General features: G+C 49.9%; 1 protein-coding gene across 3 annotated transcripts in view; it reads left to right on the forward strand.

Moving 5' to 3' along the window:
• CIB4 (calcium and integrin binding family member 4) overlaps nt 1-15,698 on the forward strand; it is a 99,072-nt gene that overhangs the window by 34,233 nt on the left and 49,141 nt on the right. For 2 of the 3 annotated variants that reach the window (XM_070573090.1, XM_070573091.1), the window contains exon 2: nt 165-317. In XM_070573090.1, the coding sequence (XP_070429191.1) occupies nt 307-317 (11 nt within the window). In that variant the 5' untranslated portion in view covers nt 165-306. Of the gene's footprint in view, nt 1-164; nt 318-13,103; nt 13,255-13,704; nt 13,740-15,698 lie in introns of those variants that run through there. The other variant, XM_008513043.2, reaches the window with a different exon arrangement.

The raw sequence follows: 15,698 nt of genomic DNA on the forward strand, positions 1-15,698 counted from the left end.
TGGGCGTAGCAGGGGAGGGGGAGTCACTGAGGAGGAGGCTGGAGAGACGGGCCGGGCCTCGCAGGTCCTGGGAGGAGTCAGCGTTTCACCTTAAGTGCAGGGGAAAGCCACTGAGGAGGTTTCCAGTGGGGGCCTGGCCTGATCTTGATCTATGTTTTTAACAGATCACTCTGCCTCTGTGGGGAGAATGGCCTAAGAGGAGGCCAGAGAAGAATCCAGAGACATCCTGCGGGGCTAGTGCAGTGGTCCAGGCAAGAGAGGAGGGTGCCTGAGACCAGGTGAAGCAGTGGAGGTGGAGAAACGTGCATGGATTCAGGGTATGTTTGGGGGCAGTTGTTGTGATAAATGTGGTGGTGGTGAGGATGCCGGACAGCCTGGCTCCCTGAGCACCCAGTTTAGGGCCACACTCGCTACCACTCAGGTACTTCTTTCTGGCCACTTATACATCAGTGGGGGCTCAGCCAGCCTCCAGAGGAAGGATAGTCAGGGGAGTGAGGCTCACCAACTTTGCTGCCAGTTGAGAAGGTGATTGACGTAAGAACCTCTTGCCTCCCTCACAATGATGCCAGGAGGGGTGGGACCTGGTGGGAACAGAAGGTGGGGAGCCTGTGGCCAAGGGGTGGTGCTTGGCTTCCCACTGGATCAGCATCGGGGCAGCACACCCCAAATGTCAGTGGTCTCCAATTCCTGAACCGTCTTCTTCCGCTGCCTATTCTCTGCAGCAGTGAGGACCAGCTCCCAGCTGGCTGGCCAATCTAGTGTCAGGAATCCTCTCTTCCAAGAGATGGTTCACACTCCACTTGGTCTGCTCCAACTCCCAGAGGCCTTTGGGCTGATTTCCTGCTTCAGGGCTCTACGGCCAGGTCTGACTGAGTCGGGTTTGCCTAGTAGGAGAGTGGGGCGCTCTTTGGGAATGGAGAAAGAGGTGAGCTTCCGTAGCACAGGGGAAGCGAGAGAGCAGCAAAGAGGGGCTTGGTGTGAGGGGGTGGGCTATTTGCTAAATAAAATTTAAATCTTTGCCATGGTTTCTGCCAAGAAGAGAGAAGTGGCTGATGAAAACCATATGTCTCTAAGTAAGTGGAACGAGGAGCCCTGCTTTGGTGTGTGTTAAAGATGTGTCTGTTGGTCGTGCAATGGAAAAATCTCTATTTTAAAGAATACAATGTTAAGAGGCACTCTGAGACAAACCACATTTCGCAATTAAGTCGTTTACAAGGTCAGCAAAGGAAGGACAAAATAAACCAGCTGAAAAAGTCTTGCTCAATACCAAAATTTGTTTAAAAGTTCAGTGTTACAGTCTGAAACTGTAATGTAGGCTTGTTATATTGTTTTACAAAAATAGCCAAAAAGATGAAACTCTTCAGGGATGGAGAAGCAATTAAAAATGCGTTAAGTACTGGTGCAGATATTGTATTTCCTGGTGTTTTAAAAAAGAATAATTTTTTAAAATGCTATGTCATTTTTAACTTCTAAATTGACCCTGAGGCAAGCTAAACCCAGAGATATAGACAAACATAACTACTGCTCACTCTTTGCAGAACGGAATTCGAGTTTCTTCATCCAACGTTCAAATTCCAACATAATGTGGTTCCAACTGGCCTTCTCTGAATTTCCTCCTCTGAATGCTGCTGCTGGCCCTGCCAGCCCCATGCCCCGCCCTCCGTCCTGTTTGCAGGCTGCCACCTGCGCGGCTTCACAGGGCACTTACCTGCCCCCGAGATGCCCTTCCTCCTGGCTGTGTGGAAGAATGTTAGTCATTCTTCAAGGATTTTAATTTCCAAATTCTATCCATTCCATTATAATTTCTATTTGATTCTTTTGCATAGAGATTCTAACACTTTGGTGAAATTCTCCATCTTGTCATCTATTTTTTTGCATATTAATCACGATTATTTGAAAATCAGATAACTCCAATATCGGGATCACCTGTGGGTCTGTTTCTATTATGGAGATATATTTTTGGCTCTGCTCCTGTTATATTTCATCAGAGAGGATTTATTTTGGCTTTTCTGGAAGGCAACTGGAGTATGGGAAGGCCATGCTAATCCAGCCAGGGCGGAGCTGGTTTGAAGCTGCCGCCAGACTCCGTGAAGGCTGTTCTGTTTCCTGCCCACCCTTCCTCGAGTGCCTCGCCCTCCTGGGTTCTCACTGGGGGCCGGGGTTGTTTTCCAGGGCCCCTGCTCTTCGGAGGACCTTCAATTCCAAGTTTGTTTCCCCAGCCGCATCTTACTGCCAATGATTCCGCTCAGCTGGCCGCTCTCTCGGCTGCACTCTCTGCTCAGCCCTGCACTACCCGGTGGGTGATGCTCGTGAATTGGGAAATGGCTTCAGGGAAAAGGGCCTCAGAATTTTCAACCAACCTACTGTCCTTCTCTTCTCCCAGACATCTTGGCCCTCAGGTCCTGCTCGCCTGGATATTTTGAACTCCAAATTTTTCTCCTCGCCCCATGAGATCGTCAAAACCTCCCACTCAAGTTCTCAGCTTCTTATCTACCACTTTCTGCTTGGTTTTCGGCCTCCGGGCCCTGGGCTGCTCACGATTCAGAGATGCCTTGAGAAGAGCAGCACCGAATGTCACCTCCATATGCTCCCTTCTCCCTGGGATTGTGACCTCTCATGTCCTGGCTGCCTGCAAACAGATGGCTTTGGATTTTGTCCTGTTTGTTCTTGGTGAGAGAACTGGTCTCTGATGAGCCCCTCTGACACACAGGAAGTGGAATCCTCCATCCGCTCCAGTAGAATAAGCCTCCTGAGGGCAGGACCTTGTCACCGCCACCACTGTGATCCCAGTAGATCTCATCCACGCCTGTAAATATCACCTGTGCCTGGACTTTCCAGATGTCCATCTTCAGCCAGAGCTCTGTTCTTAGCTCTGAGCCCCACGTATCTCACTGCCACTTGTCATCTCCTCATGGCTGTCGCACAGAAACTCAACATGTCCAAAATCTTGTTCTTCCCCCCAAATCTGTCCCTCCCCCAGACTCCCAGCTCAGGAGGAGGCGTCTTTTCCATCCACCCTGCAACTTACGTCAGAAACCCGAGCGTCACCACTGACAATTCCCGCTCCTTCCCCTCCCACATCCAGTCTCCCTGTGTTGCCGATTCCACCATAAGATGCCACCTGAACTCATCCAGTTCTCTCCTTCTCACCACCACAGCCCTGTCCCAGCGGCTGTTCCCCTCCCATTCATTATTCAGAAGTCTCCTCACATCCTTCCCCAAAGCCAGGCTGGCCTCCTTCCAACGTGTTCGCCAGCCACTGGATGAGCAGAATGACCCCTTGAAAACAAAAATCTGATTACGTCATTTCTCTGCATAGCACCCTTCAATGACATCCCGTTGCTTTTAAGAAAGTTTTGAAGAGAGACTCTCAAGAAGCCACCAGCCCTGCAAGTTCTTCCCTGAGCCCCCTGGCCCTTGTCCTTCACACACATTCCATCCTTAGGGCTTCTCAATTCTGTCCGCACCCTGAGTTCCTTTTGCCCCAGGGCCTTTGCACATGCTCTTCTCCTGCCAGGAAACAGCCGTCTCCTCTCTTGTCTGCCTCTCTCCTGTTCATCCTGCAGGTCTCTGCTAAATGTCCCCTTCTCAGAGGAGCTTGTCTGACCCCTAGACCTGGGCAGGTGCCCCTATGAGTTCCCTGTCATGGTCTCCTGTGCTCTGTTCATAGCACTCAGCACGGTGGGAAAGATACAGTTAATCACGTGATTATTGGATACATTTCTCCCCTGCTAGACTTTCATCCCCTACAGGCCAGGGGCTGTTTGTCTTGGTCACCACTACAAACCCAGCACTAGCAAAGTGCCTGGGACGTCTTAGAAGATTTGTAAATAATTTTTTTAATAAGTCACTAAGAGATGGACAAGGACAGCAGGCCACCCCCAGCCCCAGCCTCCCAGCAGAAAGCAGCGCAGGGAGCGCCGAGCAGAGAGGGCGGCTGGGATGGGGTTCCCAGTTAGCAAGCATCTGAGAGTGTGACTATAAAACTAAGGAATTCTAAATTGCTGTCTAATGCAGTCTTATTGCCGAGCTTAAGGCACTGGCCGGGGAGCCAGCAGATCTGGGTTCCAGTCCCAGGTCTGGCACAAATCACCACAACTAGCATTTTTATAATGTTTCGCAGTTTACAAGGCATTTCCACAGATACGATCTCATTAAACCAGCTTGGTGACCTCCAGCAGGCAGCCTTTAGAGGCCTGTGGGGAGGGAGGAGCCCGGGACAAGCTGGGTTCCAGACCCGACTCTGCCGTTGTCTCCCCACGTGATCTCAGGCAAGTTTCCTCTCGGCCGGGTCTCCTCCTCTGTGAATGAAGAGTCCAACGAGATGATCTTTAAGGTTTGTCAGTGGCGATTTAGAACTAAAAATTCAGGACTGCTCCAGTCAGAAAGCAAAGTGGCACAAATAGCAGGGCAGCACTCTCAGAGGCTCCTACCGGTACATGGGTGCCCAGCCGGGGGCCACGTGAAAACAGTACTCGCGTAGGCTGATTTGTATAGTGTTACCAGGGCTCGCAGTGTAGAAACCTGGACTTGTGTGGGTGGTTTATATGAGAGCCCATGCCAGGAAGCAGGAGAGAGGGAAGGGGAGAGAGGCGGGGAGAGAGGAAAAGCCCAGCTAGGTGAGTGTGTCCCCGTCACTTCGGTCTCAAAGGGCCGTGACCTCCCCCAGTCCTGCTGAGAGGCCGCAGAACCCCTTCCAGAGCCGTGGCCCAGAAGCGCGGGCATGGGAGCCTTTCCCCAGCAGCTCCCACCTTCAGTGGTGGACCGTCACTCCCAGGAGTGTCACTGTCGACTTCTGGGCTGTGCTTACCGTGCTGAGGAGCCTTCTTGGTAGGCAAGTCCTGGGGCAGAAAATACAGAGACTCCTTGAGGCAACACTCTGACATGGACTGAGTTCACTGAGAACAGTTCCTGCAGCAGCGTCTGAAGTCAGGGTGGGACCTGGGGCACCAGGACACCTGATTCAAGCCCTAAAGGGGCAGGAGTACCGCCGTTCCGCCAGCCCCACTCAAGAACGGGTGCCAGGGCTCTCCTTCCCACCCCCACCAGTTCTCTGCCCTCTGAGCGGCAAGGCCCCCCCACCTGCTTTTCTGCGGAGATTTTTGGCATCCTTAGCCGTTGAAAACCGGGATGGAGGGTGTCTGTCCACCTGGGCCGTTCAGATGGGGCTCAGCAGAGCCTTGAGAATCAAGCTGTTCTGCTGAGCTGTTCTTCAGCGACGGCCTGGCCAGATCTGCGATGGAGCTCCTGCCCCACAATGAGGAGGTGGGTGGTTCATATGCCTCCTCCCCATGGGCAAGGCAGGTGCTCCCTGAAAGGTTAACAAAGGGTCTGTCTGCAGGCTGGGGCTCCCAGGCCTGGCAATGGCAGTGCTCCTGGTCAGGAGACCCTCTCCCCGCCTCCCTGGTGGCACAGTGTCTCCTCTCTGTCCTTTTATAAACTCTGGACCCTGCCTCCCTCTGCCTTCCCTGTGGACGCTCAAAAGTCCAATTTGTTAAGAAACGGAAGGAACACTGGCTACTTCAAGCCTTTTCCTCTGCTGTAACAATTCAACTTTTTCCCCAGGTAGTGTGAACGGGAGACTAAAGGAAAAAAGTCTCTTATAAGAAGGTAGAAAAGAACACAAAGATTTAAATTTCAGGGTACTATCTGTCCATGTTCTTCCTCTGGGTGAATTTTTTTTTTTTTTTAAAGATTTTATTTTTTTCCTTTTTCTCCCCAAAGCCCCCCAGTACATAGTTGTATATTCTTCGTTGTGGGTCCTTCTAGTTGTGGCATGTGGGATGCTGCCTCAGTGTGGTTTGATGAGGAATGCCATGTCCGCGCCCAGGATTCAAACCAACGAAACACTGGGCCGCCTGCAGCGGAGCGCGCGAACTTAACCACTCGGCCACGGGGCCCGCCCCTAGGTGAATGTTGTTAACCCCCAAGTAAATGTCACTCTCCTCTGGGGAGGAAAGGGTCTCTTTTCAAAAGTTTGGGTCTAGGTCTTTCCTTCTCTAACTGTACCCCACCCCCACCCCAGATTCGGATAATAAAGAATTTGGGTGGCTCATGTCCCAGGTTCACAGGAGGTAACCTCTAAATCTTCGGGATTTCCTCAGTGATAGGAGCATCTTCGTTATCCGTAGTGGTCTGCTCAGACCATATCTGAGTTCATGCTAATGAGATGACTCAGGACAGGGCTGGCCGTGCCAGAATGACACAGAATTAAAGGGTTGGGGTTTTGAGCCAGATGATGTCAGCCCAGCCTCTGGGGAGGGGAGGGGGCAGGAGCTTAAGTTCAGTCATGTGACTGATGCTCTAGTCAATCACGTTTGCATAAGGAAGCTTCAATAAAAACCCTGGACACTGGCATTCGAGTGAGCTCTTCCTAGTTAGTGTTGCACGTCGACTGTCCAGGAGGGTGACGCGTCCAAAGGGCACAGAAGCTTCACATCTGAGACCCTCTCAGACCTCACACTGTGTGTCTCTTCACTTGGCTGGTCCTGATTTGTACCCTTTATAATAAAACTGTGGTCCTAAGCATGGTGGTTTCCTGAGTTCTGCGAGCTGTTCTGGTGAATTAGCAAACTTGAGGGGACAGTGGCCGCTTGGCCAGAAGTGCAGGTGGCCTGGGAAGCCCAGAACTTGCTGCTGATGCCTGAAATGCAGAGAGTCTGGCGGAGGACCGTGCCTTCGGTGGTGAAGTCTGCACGAACTCCAGGGAGTTAGGCGCCAGACTTGCATTGCACCCAGGGGTATCCGTCTGCTTCCTACTGCCGCCTGGGGAGCCCTACGCATCTGTCAGGAGGCTCGGTCTCCTCCAAACATCGCCCATCCCCACTTTCAACCCAGAAGCCAGATACAGAGCAGGGAAACTGGCCTTGAGTGGAGCCTGGGCGGGTCTAGCATAACTGGGGAAGGTGATGTGTGGTGTGGTGAGCAGCCATCTCGCTTGAAGGCCATGGGCAGTGGGGGGTGTGCCTGGCCAGAATTCCCCCCAAATCTCCCTCCCCCACTGTCAGTGTGTCCGAGCTCCAGCCTGGCTCGTCTGGCTGGTGAGGGTCACCTGGGCCAGCTGGATCAGCCCCTCAAGTTACTCTTACTTCAGCGTCCGCCCCCTGGCCTGGCCACAGTCTTTCCATGGTGTGTGCGACGGAAGTTTATTCTCTAAAACTGCTCAAATCTTCCTTGCAGCTTCCTCTCCCTAGACTTGCCATTAATGATATTTCAGTGTCTTCCAAGTTGAATGCTTTCTTTCCCATTCAAATATTTCACCTATCTGAAGATTTTCTGTTTCTAGCCTCTCCGCCATAACAATCCGACTCTCCCCCAGGCTATGTAACTGGGAAACAGAAGAACTGAACTAGTCCCTTGAAGTAAATATTCAGTGGTTGAGGGTTTGTATCTCCTTCTCTACCCCAAGTCAGTATCTGGGTGCATGAGGGGGATCCCCTGGCAGTGGGGAGGTGTCCTTGGATCCATGCTTGCTTTCTGCATTTTCGCTGGAGTCCAATGAGGCATGACCGTCACAGCATGCCTCCTGGGTAAGGTGCCGACATGCACCTTGGGAGTCTGTGGTGTCCCATTTGTCCCTGGTGCCTTAGTGGGCTCTCCATCCTGGCCAGGCCTTTGCCTGTGCTCTCAGCCCCTCTCAGCCTCTCCCTGCGGCATGTGGGAGTTTCTGGGTCCCCTGCGTGGTTAGGGAAGCCAGGAGCCCTGCCTTGGTCAGGGCTCCCCTGCCACCGGGGCACCTTCACTCCGCACGTGCTGGAAGTGGCACAGAGCATAAGGCAGACTTCTGGAGGCGTGCAGTCCCCGCCCCAACCCGTGAGCTCAGGGAAGCGTGACTCCAGCTGAGATTCTCCCCATCCCCAGGATGTTTCTAAGCACCTCAGCGCTGCCATCCTTGGGTAGTGAGCTCATAATAGTCTGGCTTCCTCGCTGCCTTCTTCATCCCTTCTGTTCCCAGGACCAGAAGGCCTTCCATCCTTTTTCTTCCTGCCTGCCCGGGATGCCCCTACAGAGACCAGTCTCTGCATCTCCAGGCCTGCCTCTTGCCACACCAAAGGAATTTAGAAAATCCTTTCTCCAGACAAAGGGTTTCTTTCCTCCCTGCCTGGTTGCTGGAAACTCAGACAAAAATCTAGTTGATATTTGGAGCTGGGCAATGACTTGCTCCAGCAGAATCTACCCTCGTCCCCAATACTGAATAACTGCCACTGGTGGAGCCCCTGGGATACGAGACACACAGGCTGAGGAAATAGAGCTGAAACTATTTCAGAATGTAATATCTCATTTACACGTCCCTTTAATAATATTTATGGTGGGCCTAGCATGTACCAGGCACTGTTAGAATATAAACACTCCTTGAAATTGTTTTAATAATTGCTTCATTAAGATATGACTGACATACCATACCATTCACCCTTAAAGTGTACCATTCAGTATTTTTTAGTATATTCACAGAGTTGTACAACCATTACCATCACCTAATTTTAGAATATTTTCATCACCCCAAAAAGAAACCCCATATTCATTAGCAGTAACCCCCAGTCTCCCTTCCCCCTGGCTCTTGGCAACCACCAATCTACTTTCTGTCTCTATTGATTTGTCTATTCTGGACATTTTAAATAAATGGAATCACAGAATATGTGGCCTTTTGTGACTGGCTTCCTTCATTTAGTATGTTTTCAAAGTTCATCCATGTTGTACCATGTACCAATGCTTCATTTATTTTTATTTTTCTTTTTTGGTGAGGAAGATTGGCCCTGAGCTAACATCTGTTGTCAATCTTCCTCTTTTTGCTTGAGGGAGATTGTCCCTGAGCTAACATCTGTGCCAATCTTCCTCTATTTTGTTTGTGGGATGCTGCCACAGCATGTCTTGATGAGCGATGTGTAGGTCTGCACCTGGGATCCGAACCCACAAACCCCAGGCTGCTGAAGTGGAGTGTATCAACTTAACCACCATGCCGCTGGACTGGCCCCAATACTTCATTTATTTTTATTTTCAAATAACACTCCGCTGTATGGATATGCCATGTTTTATTTATACATTCATCAGTTAACGAACATTCGGGCTGTCTCCACTTTTTGGCTAGTATGAATAATGCTGCTGTGAACATTCACGTACAAGTTTTTCTGTGGACAAATATTTTCATTTCTCTTGGTATATACCCAGGAGGGGAACTGCCGGGTCATCTGTATTAAAAAACAAAATTCATCTGAGTAAATTTTCAAGATCTTATTGGCTGTATTCAATAATTTATGAATGAGGCAGCATCCAATCTAGCAGACAGAAAGGAGCTCCAAGAAGCTGTACAAAATGAGAGACTTTTATAGGCAGAAGGGAGTGGAAACAAGGAAGTTACCCCATGCCCAAAGCGGGCTGGTTGTGGCAAGGTCACTTCCCTTTATGGGACGGCAGGGGTCTATCAGGCAGATGACCTTACTGGAGCTCCTTAGGTGATCTTTGATGGACTGCTTTAGGATTCCATCTCTGGGAACGCTGAAACTGTAATTAATCTCATTTTGGTGGCATGGGGCTTAGCATAGGTGACTCCATTTGGGGCCTATCGTCTTGTTTTTAACACATGGTAACTCTGCTTCACATTTTGAGGAACTGCCAAACTCTTTTCTAAAGTGGCTGCACCATTTAACACGCCCACTAGCAGTGTATGAGGGTTCCAGTTTCTCTCCATCCTCGCCAACACTTACTGTCTTTTTACCTTGGGCCATCCTGGTGGGTGTGCAGTCGTAACTCACTGTGGTTTTCATTTGCATCCACTAATGGCTAACGATATTTTGCATCTTTTCATGCTCATTGCTCATTTGTATATCTTCTCTGGAGAAATGTCTATTCAAATGCTTTGCTCATTTTTTAGTTGGACTATTTATCTTTTTATTGTTGTGTGGTAAGATTTCTTTATATATTCTGGGTACAAGTTCCTTTTCAGCCCTTTTTGAATTTTAAGAGACACTTAAATCAACGTCAGAGTAGGGTTTGCACTTTTAACAGTTGGTAGAGTTCATTGCAAGGTGACAGAAACCTTGCAAAGAACGCATTCCATCCCACACAGAGGGTTCATGCAGGGGCAGACCCTGGAGGGGAAGGATGCAGAATTGTTGGGACAGGCCTGGGCCTGCTCTGTTCACCCACACCCCTTTCAAAACCCCCGCTGGAGTTTGAGAGATTTAACAGATTGGAGAAGGGTAGGGATGCTGGTTGGTTAGTGTATTGAAGGCAGAATCATATGGGAGATTTTTCTTTCTTTCTTCTTCTTCTTCTTTTTTGCTGAGGAAGATTTGCCCTGAGCTAACGTCTGTGCCACAGCATGGCCGCTGCCAAGTGGTGTAGGTCCACACCTGGGAACTGAACCCAGGTCACAGAAGTAGAACACACAGAACATAACCACTAGGCCACAGGCCGTTCCCTCTTTTTTTTTTTTTTTAAGGAGCATAGGCTTTTATTTCATGAGCAAACGAGACGGTACATAGTAAAGCGTGTTAGAATTACAAAGGGCTATGCTAATGTGAGGTCATATTCTTACCGTACTATTGTTATTTGTAGGCAATGAAAACCCCCTCTAAGATGAAATCACAGAGCCTGTGGGGGAGGTGGAGGAGGCACGGACTGAGGGTGGATATGAGGGAGAAAGAGCGAGCAAGAGAGAAAGAGAGAGAGATCTCTGTGATTTCTGGCAGATTCCCTTACCACCTGTAGAATAATTTACTTCATATTTTTCTTTAAATGGACTCCTATTTCTTTTCACTAAACAGATATATTTATAAAGGAAACTCTCTATCAAGGTTATTAATGGCAAACCTGCATCATTTTCAAAATGGAAGGAACCATATAAACAAATATAACAAAAACCAAACCGTGTTATTAAGTTCTATCTGGAGGCTGTTGCTTTCTGGGCCTGGAAACCTCTCCCGACTTCGCAGCCTGGCTCACCTGTCCTTGCCCCTCAGTGTTCTGCCCAAATGGCACCTCCTCGGGGAGCCTCTGCAGCCCCCACCCCCATCCTTGCTGCGTTTCTTCCAGGGCACTTGTCGGCTATTTGAGGGATGTTGTTTTTCCTATGCGTGTCTGGCACCGCCGGGGCAGGGCCCTGTCTGATTCACCCTGTCCCCACCTCCCAGCTCAATAAATAGTTGACGAATAAGCAGCTAGGAGCTCTAAGCTGCAGGAATGTTCCCTAGTTTGTTTTGTTCTCCTTTTAGCGGGTGTCAACCAGGTGTTAAAGGCACACACCAGCGCCACTTGCACCTCAATGTAACAGGAGGACTGAGGGGGACATGGGTGGGAAGCAGCCCTCTGGGGTGTGATCCTCAGCTCTCTCGGCCCCCACCCCCTACCCCACGCTGTGGGAATCCCCAGGCCTGCAAGTGCCGTCTAAAATCCTACACTTTCTTCCAGGCCCAACTTTAAAAAGTAATAATATTGTTCATCCTTTACTGAGAACTCATTATATGCCTTGCTAAATAAGAGCTTTATATATACAATTTAATTTTATCCTTGCAATAATCCTATAAAGTAGGTTTTTATGATTCCCATTTTACAGATGGGGAACTGAGGCTTAGAGCAGGTTTATGACTTGCCTAAGGTGACGCAGCCAGTCCATAGTCCTTTTTTTTTTAAGATTAGCCCTGAGCTAACATTATTGCCAATCCTCTTTTTTTTTTCCTTCTCCCCAAAGCCCCCCAGTATATAGTTGTATATTCTAGTTGTAGGTCCTTTTAGTTCTGCTCTGTGGGACCCACCTCAGTGTGGTTTGATGAGCCATGCTAGGTCTGCGCCCAGGATCCGAACCAACAAAACCCTGGGCTGCCCAAGCCAAGCGAGCAGCTTAACTGCTCAGCCCCGGGGCCGGCCCCAGCCCGTATTCTTAACCATGACATTGTAACAACCACTTAAACGCCACCACTTACACAGAGACTTCTTGCCCTGCAGTCTCTCTTCTTCTAAATACTCATAACTCAGTACTATTACCTCTCTGGTAACATCTGCTCAATCTCCTTGGGGGGGTGTGTGTGTCTGTTTGTGTGGCAAGTAGCTGTCTCTTGAGGGCTGGGACCACATTCCCTCATCTCTCCCCAGGGTCAGGCCAAGTACCTGGCACACTGTAGACGCTCCACTTGTGTCTGTCAAGTAAATCAAGGACTGAGGGCTCCTGGGGTCTTCTGCCAGGCCCCATCGCCATGGAAGATAGGTGGAGGAAAGTGAGCCGCTGCATTTTGAGATAGAAATTAGCTCCGTTGGAAAGCCCCAGGGATGTTTACCTAGGAGAGCGTGCGGAAAGACGTGGTGGAAGCAGGAAAGCACCACCAGCCCAGTGAGGGCGGACGCGCAGATCCTGCTGGAGGCAGGCGAGGCTTCGGGAGGACCCTTCTGGTTTGTAACACTGATGGCTTCAGAGAGAGTGGCCCTGGGGTATTTATTCCAGGAGCGTCGGGCCAGGACTGGCGGCAACTCTGTGGTTACTGACCCAGGATCCCTCACTATCGTGGGTGGTTTCTCTCCACCCTGACCTCATCTTTGTGGAGAGTCCCTTTATTAGATCCTCTTTAAATTATCCTAATTTGATAATTAGACATCCTAATTAGATAATTTGATAACAGAGTGGCCTCTGTTCCTGCAGGGGCCCTGACGAGGAGGTGGAATGCCTCCTTCTGTGCTCTTTGCGCCCTTCTTGAGGTCAAGCTCTCTGCGTACTCATCTTTGTTTCCCTACCCCCCGGCACAGTGCTTGGGACGTGGTCCTAATCGCTAATATTTATCAAGCACTTATTATGTGCCAGCATTGTTACCTGTATTAAGTCAAACAATCCTCACAGCAATCCTATGATTATCATCCCCATTTTACAAATGAGGAAATCAAGACACAGAGAGGTTGAGTGACTTGCCCAAGGTCACATCACGTCTTGTCAGCATGTGGCAGATCTTGGGACTTGAACCCAGGCAGTGTGACTCCTGAGCGAACAGTATGACTCTCAACCCTGTTGTCAGGCTGCCTTTCTGTTGGCTGTTTGGGGGTGATGTCTATTAGCCTTGGGAACCAAAAGAACCTGTTTCTGTGCCCACTCAGGCGCTCAGGTAGAATGGGCAGAAGATGGAATGTAGGTCACCATGGCAACGGGATGACCTGGTCTCACAGCCCGTGAGCCGTCGGGGCCAAGGTTCTGCTGCCAACAGAGAGAAGGGTGGGGTTGGCATGGGGCAGTGTTTGAGGTACCAGATGCACTGGGAGGACCTGGAAGAATACCAGGTGGGTAGATCAGGCGGGAGACTCTGGGCAGAGGTGGGGCTTCCCGAGGCAGGAGGGATGAGTGGGAAAACTCTTGCCTGAAGCTGGAGAGTTTACCAGGCAGGGCAGTGGCGGCCCTTGCCTCTGCTAAACCTGCATCTGTGTGACCCAGACCAATCCTCCAAGCCCCCTCCCCTATTTGTCTCCTGATTCAGAGCCCAGGGTTTGTATCTTGTCTCGTCTCTCCAGGTCTGTGCCAACACACGCTTTCCCAAGGCCATCAAAGATCGAGGAGAAGGGAAGGGTACCATTTCCTCCTCTGCCACCACCTCAGGCATCCCTTGCCAAGGGCTGGAGCATCTCCATTTCCCCGGAGAGAGAATAGGCTTTTCCTCCCCAGTCCCCACTCCCCACGGGGCCAGGGCAGGGCTGGATGGAGTGGGCATGTCACCTCTCTCTGATTTGTTGTAGGCCCTGACCTTCCTGACCAGAAATGAAATCCTGTGGTGAGTAGAGGGCCCCTTTTCCCTCCCCTTGAGCTGCAGCCTTGCTCTGAGGCAGCCTCACTCTGGTCCCTGAGTGTGGTCCCTGCTCAGAGCCACAGAGTCCTGGAGAAGAGGTTGGCACATGGCAGGCGAGACAGACCCCAGCCCTGAGGATCTGAGGTCATGACTGGAGTTGAGTGAAACATGAGGCTTTAGGCTGCTGCGCCTTTTCGGGAATCCAAGGCAAGATTTCTTCATAGAACATCACAGGGGTGGGCAGGGCCTCCTTGGGGTAATGACAAAAAGGAGGGAAGGACTTACGAAACAGGTCTGAAATCCATTTGGGCCATGCACTGGCTGGGTAAACTTGACTTGGTACTGCATCTCCCCTAGCCCTGCCTCCCTCTCTCCCCTAGCCTCTCTTTAGTGCTTGGTATGTACCAGACACTGTGACGGCACTGGGAGTATAAGGTGAGCTATAACAGCCCCTGCTCTCATGCACGTTGCTGTCCAGTGGGGAAGGCTCCAGGCCAAAGACACCCACCTCACAGTGTGGAGAGGCCGTCCATGCCTGCCTCACGGGGTTGCAGAGAGAGGGCTGGCATGGGAGGCGTGTGAGTGCTTGGGCCAGGCCAAGTGCTCAACAAAAACTTGTCAGATGGATAAATGAGCTCACCAACATACTTTCGGTGGGGGTGGGGTGGGGTGAGGTTGGAGCAAGGAGACCACTTTTGGACCCTTAGGCCTGGAACCCCCTCCCCTCATTGTCTCTGCTTGGACTCCTCAGCCATCATGTTCAGCCTGGAAGCCATATTTCACACTCAGGGTTCCAGGCAAGGCAACGACTTTGTCGCAAGCATGAGACTCCCCAGGCACAGATGGGGACTGAGGGATGGCCAGGGCACAGGGAGCCACAGTGACCAGGAACAGTCATGGGTTACATTATTTCCCTTTTAAAATTAATATTTATTCGCTTTTTTAAATATATAAAAATATGACAAAACTCCAAATGACCCACAGCCTACTACCCATAGAACCCCTATTGATATTTTCTAAGAAGGAACACTTGAATAAAAGTAAACAGAATTTTAAAAAGTGATATGTGAGCATGGCTGGAAAATTCAAATAACACGGAAAGTTCTAAATGAAAAGTCAGTGTCTCCTTCCTCTCTTCCCAGGCCTTCTCCTTGAAGGTAGGCACTGTTCAAAGTTCGTTTCTCATTTAGCCTTCCAGAAGAATTTTTCATAGGTAGACCCACGTATATATCCTTCAGAAAGTTTATCCCATTCATACTGTAGCATTTGCCCATTCATACCATTCTGGACCTTTTCCTGAAGTATTCACCTTGGTTAGTTTTACTTAGGCACATAGACACACGCTTCATTCTCTCTTAATGCTATGAATGTTCTCTCCTATCGATGAACCATAATTCATTTTACCAATCCCATATAATGTACACTTAAGTTGTTTATGGTTTTTAGTTTTACAAATAATGCTATATTAAACATTTATGCACAAAGAGCTTGTCCAATAGGTAAGAGTAAATCCATACGAGAAATTTCTAGCCATAAGAATGCTGGGCAAAGGGTAGGTGTGTTTAAAACATTGATAGGTATGACAATATTGTCCTTTAAAAGAGCTGCACCAATTTATTCTCTCATCAATTGAGCACGACCATGCCTGCTCGTCTTTCCACTCCAGAAAGTTCAAGGACTCTTAAGTGGAATTCTCTGGATCTCTAAGGCTCCTCACACATGCCCCAGAGGCTGTCTAGGAGTGAGTGTTGTGGTGGTGTGTGTGCGGGGATCAGCAAAGAGAGAGGAGAATGGGAGGGGTTCAGTTTCTCTCTCTGCAACCTTGCCCCTCCATCTTCATGGGTTTTGTACTGGCGTTCTGAGAAAGATTTTCTTGGAAGAAAGCTATCCTTAAGGACTCCTCCCTTCTGAACTGCCCACCCAGGCCACGAGGTGGCCGCTGGC

Source organism: Equus przewalskii, chromosome 14 (assembly GCF_037783145.1).
Source record: "Equus przewalskii isolate Varuska chromosome 14, EquPr2, whole genome shotgun sequence".
NCBI lineage: Eukaryota > Metazoa > Chordata > Mammalia > Perissodactyla > Equidae > Equus > Equus przewalskii.